At 54.7% G+C, this 22,534-nt stretch overlaps 1 protein-coding gene across 23 annotated transcripts in view; it reads left to right on the forward strand.

Annotated features, from left to right (window-relative positions):
• Positions 1-22,534, forward strand: part of TACC2 (transforming acidic coiled-coil containing protein 2) — a 210,728-nt gene that overhangs the window by 110,677 nt on the left and 77,517 nt on the right. For 17 of the 23 annotated variants that reach the window (XM_027063276.2, XM_027063278.2, XM_027063280.2 and 14 more), the window contains one exon: positions 2,282-2,416. The exons of 4 other annotated variants lie outside the window; for them this stretch is intronic. In XM_027063276.2, coding sequence (XP_026919077.2) covers positions 2,282-2,416 — 135 coding nt within the window. Of the gene's footprint in view, positions 1-2,281; positions 2,417-17,551; positions 18,259-22,534 lie in introns of those variants that run through there. 2 more of the 23 variants (XM_027063286.2, XM_027063283.2) reach the window with 1 other exon arrangement.

Here is a 22,534-nt window from a genome sequence, read left to right on the forward strand (position 1 = left end):
TTGGTACCTTTGGCTCAGAGAGCCTGGTGCGGGAAGGGTGTGGCCCTGGTGGTGGGCCAGCAGGAGGGAGGGTGAAGGGCACAGGCTCCATGGCCTCCAGGCTAGATCCGAGGGGACCCCCAGTGTTCCCAGGGCAGGGAAGTACCTGTCACCTGTGGGCACGCTCCTCAGCGGAGTGTGACTGTCAGTGCTCTTCGCCCATGGATTTGGCTTTGCTCTGGGGCCACAGATCCCAGGCCGCGTCTCCCACTCTCTCCGCCAGCGTTTTCAAAGACGGAAACCTTCCCCTGCCCTTCCCCTGCCCAGAGTTTTCTGGAAACAGCAGAACCACGGTCTGTATCGCCTTCCTCCAGCTCACATTAAATCAAACCAGATCTTTACGGGGCTTGCCGAGGAGGGAGCACTGTCACTCCCGTAGGAACCGAAATCGGGGACTAGTAAATTTCTGTCCACTTGTGCACTGGCCTTGCTCCAGGCTTACCCATGGTCGTTACGCTCTGGTCTCTGTTTTTCTCCTCATTACACGGGGGAAGAAGGCATCCTGGGCTCCCGCTCTGCCTCTGTTCCTGACACCCGGCCTGTTCGTGCCCAGTTGGGACACTCCATCTCTCCCTGTCCCTCTGCCTGTTAATCCAGTGCTCACTGCGGGCGGCCTGGCTACATGTTGCGACTATATGACTTCGGCTGAGCAACCTCAACTCTCTGCGCCTCAGTTTCCTTCCTTCTTTGTAAAGTGGGGGGTGGTGACATTTGCCTCAGAGGGTTGTTGTGAGGCTTATTCAAGGTCCTATGTGTAAAGTGTCTGGCACAGGACCAGGTACCCGGCGCCGGGCATGCTGGACCGGCCACCTACCGTAAGGTACCAGGGACAGGGCGCACAGGACCAGGCACACCAGACCGAGCTCCCAGTGGGGTTGAGCTTCTGCTGTTTTTGCGGCTGTCGATTAGTAATGCCCAAGCCGGGGCGCGGAGGCTGAGGGATTGCTGGCTTGGGGAAGGGCTGCGAGTCCAGGAGCAGCCCAGGCGGCGCGTGTTGTAGGCGCTGAGGGAGGCCGGCCTGGTGGGAGCAGAGCACGTGAGGGCCAGGGCGGTGGAACCGGGGGTTGAGGCCGAGGCGGACCCCGTAGTACCTGCTAAGCAGCGACGGGGAATTGGAGCGAGAGTGCGCGGGGTGTGAGGGCGCCCCTGGCAGCTGTGCTCCACACCAGGAGGCCAACCACGTAGCTGGAGCTGGTGGAGATGGATGGAAATTAGCAGAACATTCTTGACACTGAGACCCAGGGGTCCTGTATTTCTGCCATCCGGGGGGCTTCCTGCAGGAGTTCCCACCCAGAGGGAAGAAATGAGCCCTCTACCAGAGGCTCGGAAACCTCAGACCCTGGCTCCAACCTCAGGCCTGGTTTCAGGCCCTTGGTGCTGAGTCACATAATTGTAACTGGGCCGCCTTCGGCCCTGCCAGCGTCCCTGTAGGCAACAGAGTGGACGGCTGGAGGGAGGCTGGGAGGGCCGACCCCCCCCCCCCCGCCCCGAAAACTGTTCCCAAGCTTTAGTCTGTGGACGGCACCGCGAGCCTTGCTTTTTGCCAGAGTTGAACATCAAACCTGTTTTGAGCTCTTTGCTTGAGGGTGTGTTTGCAGGTGGGTACCCAGGGGCCCTCTCTGCACTCCGGGTATTTCCCTGGATGTCCAGCAGGGGGCGCTCACCCACTGAATGTGGGATGCTGCTCTGCTATAGCTCTCTGAGCACCCGCCCCCCGCCCCCAACCTCTCAAAGGGTCCCCACAGGTCCCTGGTGCAGGTTCCTTGGTTACCTGTCAGCCTTTTGGCCTTGACTTTTATCAGCCCCGGATTTTAGGGGGTGTATCCCAGGGCGTTTGCAAAGCTGTATCGTAGTCCTCGATTCACAGAATTCACTGCCTATAAAAAATGATTCGAAATGATCATACAAAAGTCCCCTCCCCAGAAGAAAAATCACACAAGACAACTCACAGAGTGTCCTGAGCACCCGCACTGCCTCCATCAAGGAAACACCAGGTTCTGCTGAAACCTCACACACGAGGCATCCACGCCTGACCAGGGGGCTGTGGCACCGGAGGGTGCCACCACTGTGTCTAAGCAAAGGCCCCAGGGAACCGGGCCCGGGATTGAGGGAAGCCTTGTGCTGGGTTTTAAACAGCCCATCCCACATGTGTGGGGTGAATTGGGTGGGGTGAGGGGGCCTGATGAATGTGCCATTAATGAGCCAAGTTCCACTGGGAATAATTCTCCCTTTGTGTCCCCAGCACCTCCCCAGCTGCTGCCTGTGCGGATCTCACTCCCCGAGCCTCAGGACATGTGTCTTTGCCTTCTGCCCCAGCTGGTGATGGAGTAGAAGCTTCCGCTCTCTCCTGCCAGGGTCTGACCAAGGACTTAAGCAGGTATTGTACTAAACTTTCCCTCCACGGTTGCTGGAGCGGAGGGGCCAGGTGGTCTCTTCCCCCTAGGCCTTGGACTCAGCTGCCATCGGGGGTGGCACCAGCAAGGTGTTGACAATCTGTATCTGTGATGCCATGAATTTGGGCTGTAGCCGATGTGGAGTTTACCCCTGCAGGCAGGTGTCTGTGTCACCATGGGGATGTCCTTCGTGAGTGAGTGTATTATCAGGGGTCTCCAGAGAAACAGATCCAATAGGAGGTATATATACATACAGACAGAGAAACGCGTGTTAAGGACTTGGCTCATGTGAATCTGGGGAATTGGCAAGTCTAAAATCTTCAGGGGGCGGGGGGTGGTAGGGGCAGCAGGCTGGAGAGCCAGGGAAGAGCCAAAGCTGTAGCCCGAGTCTGAAGGCCATCTGCTGGCAGAATCCCTCTTCCTTGGGGGACCTCAGTTCCCATTTACTGATTTATTGACTCATTTATTTCTATCAATGTGGACTTGGGGTTATCTATTTTATACTTTGGGTTATAATAAAATAACACTTTATTCTTTTTTTTGGACCAAGGTATCTTAGCTTTGGCCATTGGGCCATTCATTGGCTCCCAGGGCTTTATGTTGAGGGGGTCCAGCAGCCCTGAGGCAGGATAGAGATACAATCAGGTGTGCATTTTTGTTTTTATTTTTTTTAATGTTTATTTATTTTTAAGAGGTAGAACATGAGCAGGGGAGGGGCAGAGAGAGAGGGAGACACAGAATCGGAAGCAGGCTCCAGGCTCCGAGCTGTCAGCACAGAGCCTGACACGGGGCTCGAACTCACAGACCGTGAGATCATGACCTGAGCTGAAATCGGACACTCAAACTGACTGAACCACCCAGGCGCCCCAAATTTGCATTTTTAAAGGCTCTCTCTCTAGCTGCCTGGCAGGGCAGGACTGGATTCTGCACTGACCAAGACTGTCCTGAGGCTCTGTGTCCTGCCCAGGGCCAAGACGAGACCAGGCGTGGCTGCGGTTAAAAACACCCTCCACTGCACCTGCAGACTTTGCTAAGTCCTCTCTCTCCCTGGCTGCTTTTAGCCACGGGGCTGTGGCCTAGATCCAGGGATCCAAATAAAACTTGTCTTTTCCCCTCTGGTGTGGGTCCCGGAGGTTCTCAACTTAAGTTTCAAAAACGCCCAGATGAAAATTTCATTTTGCTGAAATGGAAGTTGTTTACGAGCCTGGGCCGGAGAGTCTGAGGTCCTCATTGGTCTCATGGTTTGGAGATACGTCGTGCATCTGTTCCCATTTGCAGCCAGACTTCTCTTGCTGGAGCTGGCGTGCCTTCTTTGTGTTTTCGCCGTGCACACGCGTGGTGCAGTCTCTCCCCGCTCCCCCCACCTCTGTGGTTTTGTCTTTTCCTCTTTGGGCTTGGAGGGGAGTGGCGGGGCAGTGAGGCCTGGTGTCTTGACAAAGAAGGCCCAGGGCACATCTTATTACCGAACGGACAGATGTTCTGTTCTTGCAAGCATGCTGGGCGGCTTCCTGCTGCCTCGTCCTGCTTCTAATGGCTGCTGTGGAAATGATGACACAACCCCACGTTTCCAGTGCAAATGGCTTTTCTCTGGGAATTTTCACACCCCCTCCCTTCCCCCATCCCCGTTGGTAATCATTAGGGCACAAGCCTTTGGGAGAACAGATGTGACTTTGAGAGAGGCCACGGGGAGGAGAGAGAGCTCCGCGTGCAACCCTGTCTGAAGCAAAGGGCTTGTCCTGGGAGGGACGCTGTCCACTGCGGTGGCTGGGCTTCTGGCCTTCCCTTCGCCTCCGGCCCTGCCCTCTGCAGCCTCCACACTCAGCAGACCCCCTGACCCATAAGAGCATTCTAGACAGCATCCTGTAGTGGTGAGCTCTAAGAGGCTGCAGACAGGCAGAGAGTCAATGATAAAGAATTTCTAGCAATACAAGTCCAAAGCCCTCACTCATGCCAAGGCAGCTACAGCTGACCACGGGTTTTTGGAGCCTCTGGAGGCTTGTGGCAAAGAGCCTGGTATGTTGGTACCTGTGCCGGCGGGGGAAGGGGGGTGAACCTGAGCAAACAACATCCCTGTTCAGAACTGACTGACCTGCCTGTCGGCCTGCCGGGGACAGCTGTCCCGCAGGAACTGGTAACTTGGAAGCCTGGCCAAGCGCTGCCTGGAAAGACCTGGAAGAAATGAGATTAAGAAGCAGCTTCCTGCAAGGAGGAAGTGATCCCATGCTGATGCAGGAGGCCCAGGGCATAACACCCCTGAGAAATGCCGCCCCAAACTGCAGCCTGGGATTGGGGAGGGGGGGACAGGCAGGTGGCCTTGGTGAGATGTCCCCCGGGCCCTGCCTGCATCGGGCAGCCTCAGATTTCTCCACACTCCTCCCGGACTTGAGGGATTTTCCTGGCAGGAGCTGGACTGCATGTCTCCCTCACCCCACCTGGGGTGGTACCCTCTTCCCCCAGGTTAGAGACGTGAACCCCTTCAAAAGCGTTCCACGCCCTCGCCCTCGGAGCCAGCACATGTGCGAGCTCCCAGCTCAGCGGTTAATTCTGCAGGTGGGGTCGGGACCATCCTCTGTGTTTTAAACATGTCGGGTTGCTGAGGCTGAGGCTCTCTGGCAACAGGAGCTTCCCCGAGCGGACTCGGGTCTGACCCAGCTCGTTCCTTATTTACATATGCCACCTGTCATTACAGTCATTCTCCTGCCTGAAAGACCCACTTCTTCCAGGGCAGACCGGGCACGGGTATGCTGTAGAGCATCACCCTCCTGGCGGGACCAGCACAGGCCATCCGAGTGGGGCTGCGGGCCGCTGGCCCGTCTCAGGAATGGGAACCGGTGTGGGGGCAGCTGGGCGGGCTTGTCCAGAAGCTGTACCCTGCTGGCTTCGGCCGAGGAGCACAGTGGAGGGAGGCCGCTCCTTCCCCAGGGGAGTAGGTAGAAGTTGGCCGCCTCCGTCTGGGCAGAGCAGGTGTGGAGGGGTGGGGCCGGAGACCCTAGCCCCATAGTTCTTTTTCCCTCTTCTGGAAAGGAGGGGTGGGCAGCCAGGCGGGGCTTCTCTGGAGTGCCCCCGGAGGAAGTGCAGAGCATCAGCTTTGTGACCCCTAGGGCAGCCTGGAAGGGAGTCCGACCTGACATGGGGTTCGGTGAGGAGCCAGTGAGGGCATGGCCGGGGGTGCCCACCGCAGCTCCCAGAAGGTGGAGGGTTTCAGGGCAGCGGGGTCTGGGAGCTCCCCCTCCGTTCCTGGTAACCCCCGTGGTCCCATATTATGTTGGCTGCTGTGTGCTAGTTTTCGAGTTTGGCTTTTCTTCCAAGCCAAGCATATGCCTTGGAGCCTCCAGCCCCAGCTGGAGGTGGGAAGAGAGGGGTTGCCAGCAGCAGGCCGGTCATGGACTGCCTGAGGGGAGGTGGAGAAATAGACCCGAAATCCAAGACAGGGCCCCAGGGAGGTGGGATGGAGGAAGGGCTTCTCACCAGCACAGGCCTGGCTCAGGGCCCTTCCCCGCCTAGCATGGCTCCTGCCAGTGTCAGTTAGTCAGCTTCTCTTATTCTTTAGCTCGTGAGATGCAGTCACAGGCCTGCTACAGCAGCTGCAGGAAGTGATGAGTGCTCTCAGTCTAAGTGGATCATATAGTGGGGTCTTCTGCTTTATTTATTCGCCATATGTCCATCCATCCGCCCGTCCATCCACCCTCCCGCTCGGCATACACGTCCTGGGTTGATTCTGAGCCATATCCCGTGTGTGATGTGGTGCGGGGGGAGGAGCATAAAGCTGCAGAGACTTGCCTCTGGTCCGTTAATGAGCTGTGTGACCTTCAACAAGTTACTTGACCTCTCTGAGCTGTCGTTTGCCCATCTTTAAAACGAGGCTAGTAGTACCCACATCTTGGAGGTAATTGTGAGGAGAAAATGAGGTATGTGAAGAATGTAGCTCAGGGCTTGACAAATGGGAGGCATTTAATTAATGCGGGCTCTCCCCTGACATCCATCAGTGCTGGGAGTGCTGGGGGAGAGGAGACGACACAGCAGTAAACTCTCCAACTGGCTGAGAACAGAAGAGCCAGAAGAGAGTCTCCTCTGCCTGGAGGCGTCGGGGAGGCTTCCAAGGGGGGGAGCCGTGTTTTCGTGGGTTTTCCAGGTGTTTGCTGAGGGTGAAGAAGGAAAAGGTACTTCAGGGAGGGGGAGCTCTGTGTACCGCAGCCTCGGGGGGGAGGTGGTGATGCCCAGCAGATTTAGGCAGCGGGTCAGGAGAGGCCTGGATGGACTGGAGGGGGCAACACAGGTGGTTGTGGGCCGAGTAGTGAGGTTAGCAGGAAGGGACGCAGGCATGGCGGGCGGTGGTCAGGTTTGGGGGTGAGCCTGTAGCCAGACTGAGGAGTCTGCTGGGACCCACAGTGTGAAAGAAAGATTGTTTCCCCGGTATTTTTTTTTTAATTTTTTAACGTTTATTAATTTTTGAGAGACAGAGTGCAAGCAGGGGAGGGGCAGTGAGAAAGAGAGAGAGAGACACACACAGAATCCGAAGTGGGCTCCAGGCTCTGAGCTGTCAGCCCAGAGCCTGACATGGGGCCTGAACCCACGGACTGTGAGATCATGACCTGAGCTGAAGTTGGACACTCACCGACTGAGCCACCCAGGAGCCCCAGATTGTTTCCCCTTTAAAGCAGGGGAGAGTCAGGACTGAGTTTGGGGGTGGGGAAAATCTCTGATGGCCAAGGGGAACCTGGATGGTGAGAAGAGGCTGGAGGTCACGGGGCCAGTGGAGGTTGGTACTGTGGCCGAGGTGGGAGGTGGTGGTGGACTGAACTAGGGCAGTGGCTGTGGGGCCTGAGAGGCTCTGAATCTGTCTTTGCGGCTTTCATTCCCCCCTTCCTTCCTTCCTTTTATCCTTCCTTCCTCCTTCCCTCCTCCTTCCCTCCTTCCTTCCCTCCCTTTCTTCCTTCTTTCTTTCCTCCCTCCCTCCCTCATGTTTGTTGAGCTTCTGTTCTGTGCAGGCCTCACAAGCTGTTGCTGGGGATACAGTATTGACCCTGCAGACATGGGCCATACTTCTGAGGGGACTCTGCAGGGACAGCGATTCCTGGGCTGGGCTATGGTTCCAGGCGGGGGCTCCCAGGACCTTGGGCTTAGCACCGGCATTTCCTCCCTGTGCAGCCCAAGGCTGGGGCTCAGGAGGGCAGGGGTGCAATTCCCCATGGGGCTCAGGAGGGCAGGGGTGTAATTCCCCATGGGGCTCAGGAGGGCAGGGGTGTAATTCTCCATGGGGCTCAGGAGGGCAGGGGTATAACTCCCCATGTAGTTCCACCCAGCATGCAGTCCCAGCTTTTCATGTCCTGGCTACAAGGCAGAGGACGGCCGGCTCTTTGGGGATGCCTTGCCCACTTTGTGCCCCGAATAAGTGCCCCTTCTCCTGACTTTAAAAATCCATCTCCTTGAGCATCCTTGCCTGGTGGCTCTGCAAACCATAGGATCCTGTGACCTTTCTCAGGTTTAGAAAGATGGGGGCTTCCCTCCCTCCCCCTTTTTATTGTCCCCGTTTTAAAGATGGGAAAACTGAGGCCCAGTGAGGTCAGGACCTTGCCTGAAGTTACAAGCTCTGAGAGCAAAGTTGTGGTGGGAACCATTTGGGTCGGGTGTCTCAGCAGACTCCTCCTACTCCAGGAAGCCTGCCCAGCTTCTAACCCCTCCTCCTGAATGAGGAGCTCTGGGCTTGGTATCCCTGGATGCTGTGAGAGTCGGTGAGGCAGGGACACTGAGTGCTCCCCAGGACAGAATGACTTCTTGCTGTTCCGTGAAACAGCACAGCAGTAGCCGCAGCTGACGTGTATTGAGCGCTTGCTGTATGCCTGGCATTGCTATACTAAGAACATTTTGTATGTTATTTCACTTACACCTTGCAATATCCCCATTGGTGGGAAGGTCCTGTTGATTTTTACTGCACAAATGAGGAAACTGAGGATCAGAGGGGTTCAGTAACTTCTCTGAGTCAGTTTAAGGATTCAGGTAAATGAGAAATTTCCCCTATTATCCATTAATCTTTCTGAATTAGGTGAGTGAGGAAGTGAGTTTAATTCAAACCTCATTCCTGGGCACCCCACCCTCCCCTCCCCACCAAAATCACACACGGGAAAAGCAAGACTTGTCGATGGGGGGATGGGGGGGTGGAGCTGAGGTCGGGAAGCTGGGGGGTGTGGCTCTGGGCTTTGCATGTGACAGCAGTGGGAAGACCTAGGATCATTTCCGTGATTCTCCGTAAGCTCTGGCCTCAGTTGGAGAGAATTTCAGTTTTGGCCTCTCTCCTCTGTGCCCCTGATTACGGGTCTGTCCACCCGGATATCCACCCATCCCTGTGTCCGCATAGTGGCCAAGAGCCTCCCATGTGCCCAGCTATGGGCTAAGCACTGGGCATTCCGTGGGGCATATGGGAGTTGTGGCTTCAGCCCTCCAGGAGCCCACCTTGCCCAAACTTGTTTCCTAAGGAGAAACCAGATGCTAAGGACGCTGGGGGGCGGGGGGCGGGGGGGTTGCTACCCTGGGATGAAGGGGTGAGAGCAGGCCCCTCTGGTCAGCTGCTGACCTCCCAGAAACAAAGGAGCCACGCCGTGTTGGAGAACAGAGGCATGTTCCCAGGCTGGGCAGTCGCTGCACCGTGGAAATGCTCATGCGAAGGAGAAACCCTTCATCTCTTTCTGGATTAATAACTTCAAGAGATGCAAAACCATGTAAATATAGCGGGCGCGTATTCTGCGTCAAAACTGAATACGTACCCGGCCTCTGAAAGCTGGCTAGGAAACCCGGTGATACCTCTCACACGTGCTTCCTTAAAGTCAGCGGATGAGGCAGGAATTGGGTCGGTCTGTTGTCAGGGAAAGATTGTCTTCACGTGGACAAATCAGTTCCTGAAAACCTGAGTATGTCGGGAAAATAGTCCCTTATCTTCAGACACAGTTACAGGCTAATTGCATCCAGCGACGACTACACAGGGTGAGGATGGAATTACACAGACAGGCCCGCTGGGAAGGTTATGAAAAGAGGGAATTATTTTTAGGGCTTGGTAACGCACACACGCGTGCGTGCACACACACACGTCTGTGCACACTCACACACACACACACACACAGTGCACAGCACACGCCTCAGACGCTATGCTAATTATGCTATCAGTAGGTGCTCACGATGCTATTTCTGGCCCAGCCGTTCTGGATTCTGTTCTGTCACGGAGCCTTGAGTCAGCAGTTCTGGTCCTCGGCGCCTGGCTTTGGCTGCACCGCTCACAATGAGGGCAGCCCCATGGCAGGCTCCGTGTCACTGCTCCTCAGGCACGGAGAGTCGTGCCCCCTCGGACCAGCCGCCCTGTGCCCTGCCTAGCGAGGGGAGCTCCTGCTGGGGAGCCACGAGGACCCACTCTCTGCTCACAGTGAGAGAAGAAGTGAGACACTTGGAGCTTCTGGCTGCACCTGTTTGTGTTTTCATCTTGGGAGCATTTCCACCCCGACCGGCCTCTTTGGAGCCCCGGGCAGGACCCCTCTCCTGCTGCAGGTGGCGGGGCCTAAAGTTCGCAACCTCTTTCACCAGTCTGGCTTCAGAAACCAGCCTGCTGCTGATTTGGGCAGCTGGGAGATCCCCGCTCTCCTTGCAACCGAATGTTTCTCTTCCCTGGTACCAAGTAACCTCTAAAACCTTAAGCTTAAGCTCTAGAGGAACTCAGTGGATTAACACATCAACATTCAAACCAAGTACAGTATTTAATCTCTCTTAACAGGCGCTGAAAAGTGCTTATGGAATTTTCTGTTCTTGGAAAGATTTCCCCGAGAAGAAGGAGGGGTAACACTGGTGATGTTCTTGATCTGGAGCAGAGGCAGTCACCTCTGGCCCAGGCAAGTCCACCGTTTCTCTCTTCCCAGGTCTGAGCGAAACTTGACGTTGTGTCTAAGGGCGGGCTTGAACTTTGGAGGTCAGAGTTTTATTTGGCCCGATGTCCACCTTGGGCCACCCTGTTTGTTTTTGCCTGTGATCTTAAACCTAGCGTATACCGGCAGTTATAGGAACAACCTGGATTATCTAAAGACAACTGTTACCTGAGAAAGGCCACATAAAACGCATCTGCTTAAGTCCAAGTTGTATGGGAATAGCGGAGAGAAGTTTTATTTTATTTATTTTTTTTTAATTTTTTTTTTTTCAACGTTTATTTATTTTTGGGACAGAGAGAGACAGAGCATGAATGGGGGAGGGGCAGAGAGAGAGGGAGACACAGAATCGGAAACAGGCTCCAGGCTCTGAGCCATCAGCCCAGAGCCCGACGCGGGGCTTGAACTCACGGACCGCGAGATCGGGACCTGGCTGAAGTCGGACGCTTCACCGACTGCGCCACCCAGGCGCCCCGAGCGGGGAAAAGGTTTAATTGCGACTTTACCTTGAAAAAAAAAACACGTGAAAAATTACGAAAATGGCTTATTTTATATTTAACAAGATGTAGGCTTTCATTTTTTTTTTTAAGATGTAGGCTTTCATGATAGCCATATGTTAATATTTAGAATGAACAAAGAGTTCTGCCCCTATTATTCTGACAGGTTTTCGGGGCTGTGTTCTCACCTCACATTTGACTCTTGCTGCTGAAGCCGAGACCCTTCTCTGTAAATACGCAGGGGCTTAAACAGTTTTCTGAAGGGCTCCTTTCAGCTCCTTGATCTTGACATTGCCTCTCTGAAGCCGCCTTCTTCACCTTCCTGAGTGTCTCTTCTTCAGTCGTTCACAGAATGCCGTTTGTCACGGCTTCGGGTGGCTTTTGAGCACTTCCGCAGAATCGGGTTCAGTGACTTCACGGTGTCCTGCATGTTTTGCTAAATTTACGGCTTCCTCTGCACTTGGTGGCATCGTGCTCGCACCGACAGTCACTGAGAGACGAGCCAGACAGGCTCCCTTCCCTCTTTGAGGGGGGATTGAGGCTCCAAGGCATTGTTTCATTGGCGGAACCCTCGTAACGCTGACCTTTGCTTCCTCTTCTAGAACCGTGTTGCCGTGACAACATGGATGGTGGGGACCCTCTCCGAGGGATGGGGCAACTTGAAACATATCCTCTGCGAACCTCTTCGCTTTCTGATTTTCCCGATTCCGGGGGGGGGGAAGCCGAGTAGCTGCTGCTTTGCTCGTGGAAGCAGGCTTTGAAATTGGAGGGGTGTTGTTGAAGGCGTGGGCCACCATATTCATGGGCTCTTGGCAGAGGACCCACAGGAAAGTATATGTTGAGAGTGTCAGTCATAGAAACACCTGCTCATCCGCGGAGTGACTTTTGTTTTTTTAAACTTACTGGGTGTTGTGAATTATGTAACGGATCACGATCGTTTCCCTTTTTGCTTTGGCTGTTGGGAGACTGCAACTTATTCCAACAAGGGTTTCTGGAATAACCTTACCCCCTCTGGCTTTTCTACACCTTTTCTACCTGAGTTTCTTCTTCCTCCCTCCTTTCCTTTTCTTTCTTTCTTGAGTGGGGGGGGGGGGAGCAGGGGAGGGGCAGAGAGAGAAGGAGAGAGAATCCCAAGCAGGTCTTGCACTGCCAGCACGGAGTACTATGTGGGGCTCACACCCACGAACTGTGAGATCATGACCTGAGCTGAAACCGAGAGTCGGATGCTTAACCAGCTGAGCCACCCAGGTGCCCCTCTTTTTTGCTCCCTTGAATTGGAAGCTTAAATCCTTTTTGAAATTAGGTAGAGCGGGCACCAGGGTGGCTCGGTCGGTTAAGCATCTGACTCTTGATTTCAGCTCAGGTCACAATCGCACGGTTTGTGAGTTTGAGTTCTGCATCCTGCTGGCTCTGTGCTAACAGTGCTGAGCCTGCTCGGGATCTTCTCTCTCTCCCTCTCTGTTCCCCCCTGCTTCTGTTCTCTCTCTCTTTCAAAATAAATAAATAAACTTAAAAAAAATTTGTTTTTAAATTACGTAGGGTATATTTTCCAGAAAGTTTATCTCAGGAGCATCTCCTACAACTTCCATCTCAAAAGAGCTGAATGGATTTGGTAAAGGAAGAAAGGTGTTTGAGGCTCTTATTTCGTCGTCTTGGATGTGCATTGTTTGCCACTAATTCCTTTCTCATGTGATGAGACTTCTTGGCACTAACTTAAGTTTTTCATAGCCCCCGAGGTTTCCCCCATCAGCCTGCCTTCCTTCTTGTAGGAATCAAAGATTAAAATTGCAACCTGCATTCTTCATTTAGAAACAAAAGTGAGTCCCCTCTCTCTTGACCGATTTCTAGCTCATTTTGGGTTGCCTCTTTGGGCATAACAGTAAAACCCACAGCCTCCATTTTCTGTCGTGACAGAATTGAAAGAATGTTCCCCATGAAGAGTAGTCTTTGGAACTTCTTTGTTTGAAAGGAACTCTGGAAGGTCTCATGCGGATATGGTGAAGATGGTGAGGAAGACATATAGTAGAGCAGCCCTTTCCAAGAAGAACGCGAGAGAACTTTCTGGAAGGGATGGGATTTTTACCTGAGCTTGCGCTTCAGCCCAAGAAAACCACTCAGGCTCCCGAGGGTGAGCATGTGAGGTTGAATGTTGGAGTCTAGAAGATTGATAGAACCCATCAGTCTTCTCCCCCTTCTCTATTCATCAAACGATTGAAGACGTTTGCCAGGACCTTTGCCCATGCCCTCTGAGGTTTCACGCCGCATGTGTTTATGGAGCCCTGGCTGCACGTAGGGCACACCGGGCACACCGTGTGGCTGGAGAGCAGAGTGCAGGTGCAGACACACAGATAAAGTGGGATGGGACAAGGATACACCAAGGCTCCCACCTGCCAGCAGTCGAGAGAAGTCTGAGGGCCGGCTGGGACTGACCCTTCCAGGAGCTGGCCCAGGGCTGCGGCTTGATACCTGGGAGGCATTGAGAGAGCTGGGGAAGGTGGGGAGGTCGCCTGCTCGGCAGCGAGGTCACAGGGAGGACCCTGGCCCTGCTCAAGTACAGGGTGGAGCGTGTCACAGGATCAAGGCCAGGATATGGAATTGGGACTTCTTCCCGAAGGCAGTGGTCAGCTTTTGGAGCAAGGTCGTGTGACATCCAAGCTGTGTCTCCCACGCCCGGGGACGAGGATCCCGGATCTGTTGGAGCTGGTGGGGAATGTGCCAGCAGGGTGCCATTCGTGCCCGCACCTGGTCCTGTTTGCTGGCCGGATGTGCTGGTCTCGGGCTCACGTTCGCGTGTGGTCGCTGAACTTGGGCCACATGCAAGGGCTGAAATGGAATAGCTCCCAGCAACTGGAACCTTAGGGAGACGTCAGCAAGCACAGAGTGGTGTGATGTGGGTTGGACTTTGGGGGCCTCAGACGGAGGAGCAAGACGCAAGCAGGCGGTGGTAGTACAGTCAGAGCCGGCTCCCTAAAGAGAAGGTTCACGCGGTTTTGGGCAGCGGCCCGCAGCCCCCACCACAGTGTACTGGATGGCGGTGAAGGCCAGCAACTTGAAGAAGCAGGACCTGGGCCTTCATCTGTGTTTACATTCTTAGCGTTCCCCAGATGGAATTTTCTGTGATCTGACCTACTTTTCTTTAGCATGTGTGCTTGGGCTAATTAGCAGTGCAGGGGTCCATCGGTCCTGTTTGGAGAGCATGGCTGCTATGGCAACTGGAGACATCTCCGAGGCCGCAGGCAAAGGGAGAGCGGCCCAAGTTTGTTTCTCTTGCAGTCTCAGAGGTGTTTCAACTTGCTCCCCCACCTTGACTGTTGGCCCAGTGGGATTTAAAAGTCTCTAGCACATAGTTTATCTCTCAGGTACAGAGATTTGGCAGGTCGGCCGATCTTTCTGGTATGTGTCAGTAAGTAACTTGAGGACAGACTTGTCTTACTCAACGTTTATAGGCCAGGTACATGGCAAGGGTGTTAATATGTGTTGAATTGCTAATTGTTTTAGAAATCATGGGTGCATCCCTCGATTTATCCAGGTTTCGAGGGTGTCTTGGGGACATGAGTAGGAGGGTCGGCAGTGGGGCCGGTCGAAGGGGACTTAGCTTGCCAGCAGGGTCCTGGAATATGCGTGCGGTGATCCAGAGGCCCCAAGAGGGGCTGTGTTCACGGTTTCATTGCAGCCACTGCTAGAAGCTTCAGGGATCACTGGTTTGCTGTAGAGGGAACACGCTGTGCCTGGGGCAGGGAAAAGTCTGGAGAACCAGCTGGCAATGAAGAGATGGGAAGGAAGGCAGCACCTCCAGAAGAAAGATCAGGAGTAAGCAGAGGGGAACCGTGCATGGCGTCTGTAGGCTCAGCTGCAGACAATAGCGTGGCCGGGTGGGTGCTCACTGCAGGTGTGGATAGCTGAGGGCGTGAGCACTTGGAGTGCTAACCGCTGGCATTTTAGTAATTTCAGATGGAATCTGTGCTTTCTCGCTGTGCGAACCCACGATTTAACCTTTGCGGAACGAGTTGGGGTGGGACGGGGTGAGGGAGGGAGGGGGGTGAGGCAGGAGTGGGGTGTAGGGGGTGGCGTCTGTGTTATATGCAGTTCTTGTGATAAACCGTGACCCGGGGCTGGGTCTACAGAGCATTGACGCTGGGTCGGATGATGGCTCTGGGCTGCTGTTGTTTTGAGTTTCCTTGGTCTGGCTTGAATGGTTTGTGTATCTTTTCGCTTTTTTCTTTTAAGTTTATTTATTTTTGAGAGAGAGAGAGAGAAAGCGAGCAGGAGGGGCAGAGAGAGAGGGAGAGAGAGAATCCCAAGCAGGTTCTGCATTGCCTGCACGGAGCCTGACGTGGGGCTCAAACTCACGAGCCGTGAGATCATGACCCGAACCGAAATAAGGAGAGGGAGAGAGAGAGAGAGAGAGAGAGAGAGAGAGAGAGGTAGAGAGGGGAGCGTGAGCGCCTGAACAGCAGCAGGCCCTTGCGACCCTTGTCCTCTGGAGTCGCTGTCCCTCCCCTGCTTTTTTTAGTTTGACGTTTTCTGTCCGCTGAATTACTAGGTAACCAAATTTGTTTTAATCATGTGCCAGCTGAGCATCAAGAGGCCCTAAACGAAGATGTCAGAAGTTCTTCTGTAAGCACACAAGACTCGTGACGTTTGGACTTCTGTGGCATCCACCTCACCGGTGCCCACATCGTATTTGTTTTTCCCCGTGTTCTTGGTGGCGTTTTTTGGCATCACTAAGTCGGTGGCAGCCTGCTAAGTGGAGTGTCACTGTGTCATGACATTTGAGTTGTTGGGATTCCACATAAGAGGATCTCATTTTATCGCCTCCTTATTTCCTTAAGGGCACTCGTTTAGGGGAAGATGCTTCTCGTCAAGAAGGAAAGAAAGCTAACACTGCCCAGCACCAGTGAGGGGCCTGGTCCTGGGACCCTATATATATACACACACATACATAAAATTTTCTTTAATTTCCCAATACCTTGCAAAGTCCACACTTTCCCTCTTCTGCCAGCTGAGGAAGCAGGGCTCAGGATGGTTAAGGGGTTGGCTACAGCCTATACCGCAAATGAAGAAGACGCCAGGCTTTGAATTCTGGTCTCATTTCAAAGGCCTCTCCTGTTATTGTGGCAAACCCTCACCTGCTGAGGGTGAGGACCTTTGGATGGTTCTCTGCTTTCACGTGTCGTGAACCAAAAAGCTGATGAGTTCTGACTGTGGTTCTTCATTTTTGTAGCGCTGAGTTTGGCTAAAGCCCATCCCTTGGTGCCCAGGGAAGGGGTCGCTTTGCTCAAAATCTTGTCTAGGTTAGTGCTTATGAAATTTTTCAGCTCCAAGCAGTAAGGTTGCTTGGACTCCCAAGTGTACATGGGGCCCAAGAGATCTGCTTTCTGGCGGGAAACAAACCCTCAGGGTACCGGAGGCGAACAAATTGTGGGGTCTTTGCCCCTAGATGCCACCCTGCGCCCACAGTGAGTGATGGCTGCCCAGGACGTGCTTTCCAGAGCAAGCCTCATCGGGCCACCCAGACAGTTACCCTGCCTGCGAGATTGACATTAGCTGCCTTCATCGAAACGCAAAAGTAAACCTCCTCCGGGTTTCCTGCAAATTTCATGTTGTTCTGGGAAACAGTTTTGATTCTCTGGCGTTTTGTTTGACAATAATCTTAAGCAGGCACAGGAGAAAGCCAGTCGGCCACGAAGTCTAGAACTATCCTGACGTTGTGAGCGGCAACCTCAAAAGTCCCTGGCCAAACATCCTTGCCACAGCTTCAGAAAACACTCAGGGTATTGGAGGAAATTTCTAAATGCTTTGAGCAGTTCTGTGTTCGTTTTATTTTTCTTTTGGCCACAGTTTAGATGCATTTTAAGCTTACTGTGCCATGGGGTGAAGACATGCCGGGAAAGTGCAGAAGGGTTTTCAGCTTATCATCAGGGGCTCGCTTTAATTCGGTTGCCAGCCTGTGTTTGGAGCGCACAGTGCAGTTGCATTAAAAGTAGAGCCGGGGCAAATGGTCAGGCTCCCAGGAGTGCCCCAAACTTTCGAACCTGTGAGAGATGGAACCCTTCTCTAGTAGCTTTTGGTGAGAAGGTCCCGGAGCCCAAGCCTTGAGCCTTTCTGAGCTAGCTGGAGCCAGGCGGGGGACCTGGCAAGCTGGGCATTGTTGCCCTAGCCAGGGCGGGGGCCGCGGTGATGGGGTGTGTTTGGAATCACAGAGTTGGGCCCTTTGGTTGTAGGTCACAGCAGGCTGTCTTTTCCCTGGTCACCCTGTGGCTTTCAGGGCTTGACACGGGCCTGTCAGCTTGCCTGGCCTCTGGTTAGGGGGAGCACCTGCTCAGGGCTTCTCCGTGGAGAACTCACCTGGTGGCCAAAGGTGGGGTTGCAGACCTTGTGGCAGGCCGTGGGCTTCTTTCTCTCCACCTTGCCCACCCCCTACCAATTGTGTGAGCGAATCGGAGGCCGGACCGGGTTGCCTGTGAGCAGGGAGCCAGGCCCTGGGATCTCCCTGGTACAAGCCTCATCGGGCTCCGGGTCTGGCCACCGGCCTTAAGGAGGCAGAAGGGGACAGTTGGAAAACCGCACACATCTTGCACATTTCCCGCCGCAGCCTGTTTACCTGCCCTCTCTCCCTCCACACACACACTGGTGCGAGGAAAGTCTATTCCCCTCCTTCTGGAGGGATGAGCCAGCCGGGGGGGGGGGGGGGGGGGGGCGGGGGGCGGTGGAGAATACCCCTACTTCTCCCTGCGGTCAGCTCGGCGGAGACCACCACGCCCCTCCCTCCTTGGGGCCCCGGGCTCCCCAGCCCGCAGTGTGTTTGCATTTCAAAGCCACACAATGCGGTCGGTCGGGGCGAGGCAGGGGAGGCTGGGGGAGGCGGCGCGCACGCAGAGGGAGGGTCTTCGCGCTCCCTCCCCCGGCCCCGTTTCCGGAGCCTGCGCTGGAGCTTTGTGAAGATGCAGGCGTCGGGGCCGCTCGGCGATGATGACATCACCGTGTCACACATCGAAGCCGGGCTGCCGGGGGGTTTAGGAGCAGCTCCACTCGGACCACACCGGCGCTCACGCTCACACTCGCGCGCCCCGGGCAGAGCCGCGCGCGCCGGCCACACTCGCGCACACTCTTAGGCGCGCGCCGGACACACTCGCGCGCACACTTCCGCGGCGCTCGCTCCCCGGGCTCCGGCTTCGGCCCTAAGCCGCAGCTCCCCGCCGCCGCCGCCGCCGCCACCGCCACGGATGCCAGCAGCTGCTCCCATCTGCAGTGCAGCAGCCCCGGCCGCCGGCCGGTCCGTCCCGGCTCCCGGCTGGAGGAATCGCGCCAGGACGCTGGCCCCGCTCGCGGCTAGTCTGCTCGCCAGGGCGCAGCGAGGATGGGAGGGTCGCAGTCCCTGCAGCCAGTCCCAACCAGCGACCCGAACCTGGAGGCTTCCGAGGCAATGTAAGTGCTCCGCGGGGCCGCCCGGAGGGCCCCCCCCCCCACCCGGGAGGAGGAGAGGCTGCCTGGGCTTTGTTAGTGTCGCCTCTCCAGATGCCCATGCAGCCTGGAGCCCGGGCTGGCCCAGGGTTCTCGGCAGCCTTACATGGCTTTGCCTGGTGGCTGCTCCTTTTAGCATTTAGTCCTCCCTCTGGAATGAGCGTCTGGCAGCCCTAGGACTGTCCCCGCCTGCCCCCCACCCGGCAGAAATGACCCTCTGGCATTCGATTTCAGTTGTTCAGCGGCCCAGTGCATGTTCCGGGGCTCCTGCCATGAGCATCTTAACTCTGCACCCCCAGCACAGTGGTATTTCCTGCAACGGAACAGCCGGGCATCAACAAGGGCCTCTTGGGAAGAACCCTTGAGTGTGGCAGCTTGGTGCCCATGGAGACAGACCAGTTTAGGGGCAGCCAGTCGGCTGGCCAGGCAGATGGTGTGGATCATGGCTGGTAGACATTCAGTCCTGTTAGCTTAAGCATCCGTATACTCACTCTGGTGAGCATTGTGGAGGACAAGGCTGCTTGCTATTATTAGTCAAGCCAGAGGAAGTCTTGTCATTGGTCCATTGGTCAAGGCAGGGTTTGACTGCATTGATTCAGGAATCCAATCTTTTCTCCAAACCACAGAGCTGATGTGCTCAGAAGAGGCCTTTATCCTGGAATCCTTAGTATTGCCATTTCTGTATGGTCGTATCCATTTCCTTCCCAGGCATGTCTGGAGGATGGGGCTTATTGGGTAGATCTGGCTGCCGGGCACATTTCAGCAGGTCAGGCCAGCATCCGAGGTGGGCCTCCACATCCCAGGCTTACCTGCTCTACTTTCCCGAAAAGAAGAATGTGTTTCAGAAAAGAGTATTTTCTGGGCATCTGGGGGTGGGGCGGTAGGGAAAGTGATTGCTTCCTGAGAGCCACTGATGTGTAGATTAAAAGATTAGCAGGGATTGGTCTGGGTGTTGTAGTAGGGACAGGGTGCCATGTGGGGCTTCCTCACTGGTCCCCACGCCTGGGCTTCAATGAGGAGCTAGCTCAGCGCGGTGATGTAATGGTAGGCTGAGCCTCATGGTTTTCTAAGGCCCCGTCTCTTTAGCAGTGAACCATACTTAGGAGCAGGTGTGCACTGATCATTTGTCTTCCTCCTTGTAGCTTGGGAAAGCGTCATCTTACAACGGGAGGCACATCAAGCTGGAGACTTTTTTTTTTTTTTAATGCTGTGAGCCTTGTACTACGCCTACCCTGTTTTTTGTCCCTGTGTCGTATTGTTAGATGCTTGGAAATACGTATCACCAGAAAAGACTGCAGCCTAGGCAGAAGAGAACAACTTCAACCTATTTTTTAAAAGTCTGTGAACTGGAAATCAGTTCATCAGTGCTAATCACTAACTAATTGGTATCAGGACTCACGCCTGTCAAAGAGCGTAAGAGGCTTGGAAAAGACAATGTGACCGCACGCTTGGGAAAATATGCGCCTCAGCCATTGGAAATTCAGCTCACCGGTCCCCAACATCCCCGCCCTCTTTCCCCGTTGAGTTAATAAATGACCAGTATTCTGTTGGCTGAGGGCTGAGTTTGGGGAGATTCAATTAGGCAGAAGCTGCCTTTTGGATAAGGCCCCTACAGGTTGGTTCTGCCCTGTGGGGATAGTGGCGTTTGGGTAAAACTCCAGGCTGATCGGCCACATTGTGCTGAAGTCTGCTTATCAATATTGCATGGTTGAGTTCGTTCCTGTGGGCCAGGCTGAGGCATCTCTCCCCGGAACTGGTACTTCTGCAGTCTCTAAATGGAGATCTTGAGGATAGTACGGATGCTCATTCACAGATCCCACCCTCCACCCCCTACCCTTTTTTGTTTTTAAAAATGAAGAGAGGGGACATAGTTGGGGCTGGTACCATTCCCAACAGTTATTTTTCTCTAAAACCCCATCTCTGCTGTCTGAATAACGAGGGGCTATTTTGCTACTGCCGAGTTGCTCGTTTCCAGTCTAGAGGTTTTAAGAAGTGTGTTAAGGGAGCGCCCCTCTTCCGTACAGGCACAAGCCTTGCACGATGGTGTGTATTTCCCTGCGCCTCAAAACGCACGCACAAGACAGTGCGGCACATGGTCCGTGGCGAAGAAGCTGCTGCTGCTGCTGTCGGGGTTGCTGGGGTGGAGGTGAACTTGGGGTGGACTTCTGCTGTAAGACCGTCCGTGACAACCGGAATCTAGAGTAACCCTTTGTCTGTTTTTCTCTGCCGAAAGATGGGCCGGAGTTGGGCACCCCCGCGGAAGAGTGAAACCAAAAGACAGAGGGAGGCAGGATGAGGTTGAAATGCCTGCAGGAATTTTTTTAGCTTCAGGATTTCTTTCTTGCCTTCTGCTTTCAGGTGCGGGGTGCCTTTGGGCAGCGTTTGTAGCCCTGCCTGGTAGCTTCACGCTGTACAGAGTGCGGTAGGGTACGCAGGTGGGGGGTGGGGTAAGATCCAGAGTCCTGGATCTCCCTCTTGGCTGGTAGAAACTTAAATCCTGGAGGGGCAGGAGGGCATGTGGGGCTGGGAGCCGGGGCGGGCAGGGGAGGCTCAAGCATCCACCCTTCCCTTGCTCCTCCCAGGGTGGTCCCCAAACTGCTGCATCGCCTTCTCCGAGGGGCTTGTTAACAAATGCACAGCCCCAGCCCCCTCCCCAGACCGGCCGAATCAGACTCTCCATTTGAGCCAGAGATCTGTCGAGATGCCCGCTGAGCTGTCGACGAGAAAGTTTGAGAAGCCCTGCGCTAGCTCAGTGTCTCCATCCTGGTCGGTGAGGAAGTCTGGCCACTTCTCTGGCTGCTTCTTTCCTGTGTGGGAAAGAAGTTCCGGTAGCAACAGCGGCCACTGTTTCCAAACAGAACAGGGGAAGCTGGGAGAGGAGAAATCTGCCGCAGAAAACACTCGCTCACCAGCACAGCCACGCTGGGAAGTGCAGGGCAAGGACAGGAAGCGCTACAGTTAAGTGTGGTCTCGGCTATTGATCAGACTTGCTTGTTCCTGCCTGTGCCTTCCTCCCGCGGCGGCGGCCCCTTGTGGCCCTGCTGCTGCTGTTGAACGAAGCGGCACGAAGTCCTTTATCTTATGTTTAATTGGAGCTCCCACCCCCACCCCGTTCCGGGGGCTCCCGATCAGCTAGGGGGACCCATGCCCCCGTAGAGCAAAGTAGAAAGGCCAGGCTGGGTGGAGAGGGGCAGGATGGTGGCATATTCATCATGGAGGTTTTCTGCTCCCACCAAGAGAAGGACGTGGCATCTGCCGGGAGGAGAGAACTGGATTGGGAGCACCCTAGGGGAAAGCTGATGGGCTTGGGCCGGGATTTGACAAGCAGGTGGGGACAAGACTGATAGTTGAGAGAGTGGCCGAGGCCAGAGACTCTGGTTCTGCCCCGCCTGCCTCGAGAGTTTCTCCAGGTGAGGTACCCTGTCTGTAAAGACTCAGAAGACGAAAGCACCCGCCCGTGGCCAAAGTGGGTACACTGTGTGCCTGAAGTTTGCCGGCGTTTCAGTAGCTCAGAAGGCCAGAAGGGGCTGCTGGGGCTGCTGGTAGGCATCTATCTGACTGGAGGCCTCACCGGATCTCTTTCAAAGCCTTGTTTCTCGAGGTGACCCTTGGCTAAGTCATTGCCTCACGCGACCGCATCCCTGATGTGGGCTGCAGACAGCTTCTCGGTTCCAGGAAGCCGATTGCACTTTGGATATTATCGTTGGACAGAATCAGTTGAGTTTTGTGCCCCCTAAAATGGAATGAGCTCCAAAGTTAGCTGTACAGTGGGAGTTGCCTGAGTCCCGAGGGAACCTCTTGGGTGCTGTCTTGATTCAGGTTGCTATGACAAAATACCACAGATCGGGGAGCTTAAGCAACAGACATTTGTCTCCAGACAGTTCTGGAGGCTGCAAGTCCCACATCAGGGTGCTGGCAGATTTGGGGTCTGGTGAGGACCCACTTCCAGGTTTAGAGGTGGTTGTCTTCTCCATGCATCCCTGGCCATAGAAGAGAAAGCAGAGATTTGATCCTTTTGGGGGGGGGGGGGAGGGGAAGAGAGAGAGAGAGGGAGGAGGACAGAGAAGGGAGTATGGGGGTGGGAAGGAGAAAAGAGAGAGAGATGTGTCTTCATTTTTTTAAAAACGTTTATGTTAGAGAGAGAGAGAGAGAAAGCACACACAAGCAGGGGCAGCGTAGAGAGAGAGGGAGAGAGAGAAGCCCAAGCAGGCTCCACTCTGTCAGTGCAGAGCCTGATGCG

Source organism: Acinonyx jubatus, chromosome D2, assembly GCF_027475565.1.
Source record: "Acinonyx jubatus isolate Ajub_Pintada_27869175 chromosome D2, VMU_Ajub_asm_v1.0, whole genome shotgun sequence".
Classification (NCBI taxonomy): Eukaryota; Metazoa; Chordata; class Mammalia; order Carnivora; family Felidae; genus Acinonyx; species Acinonyx jubatus.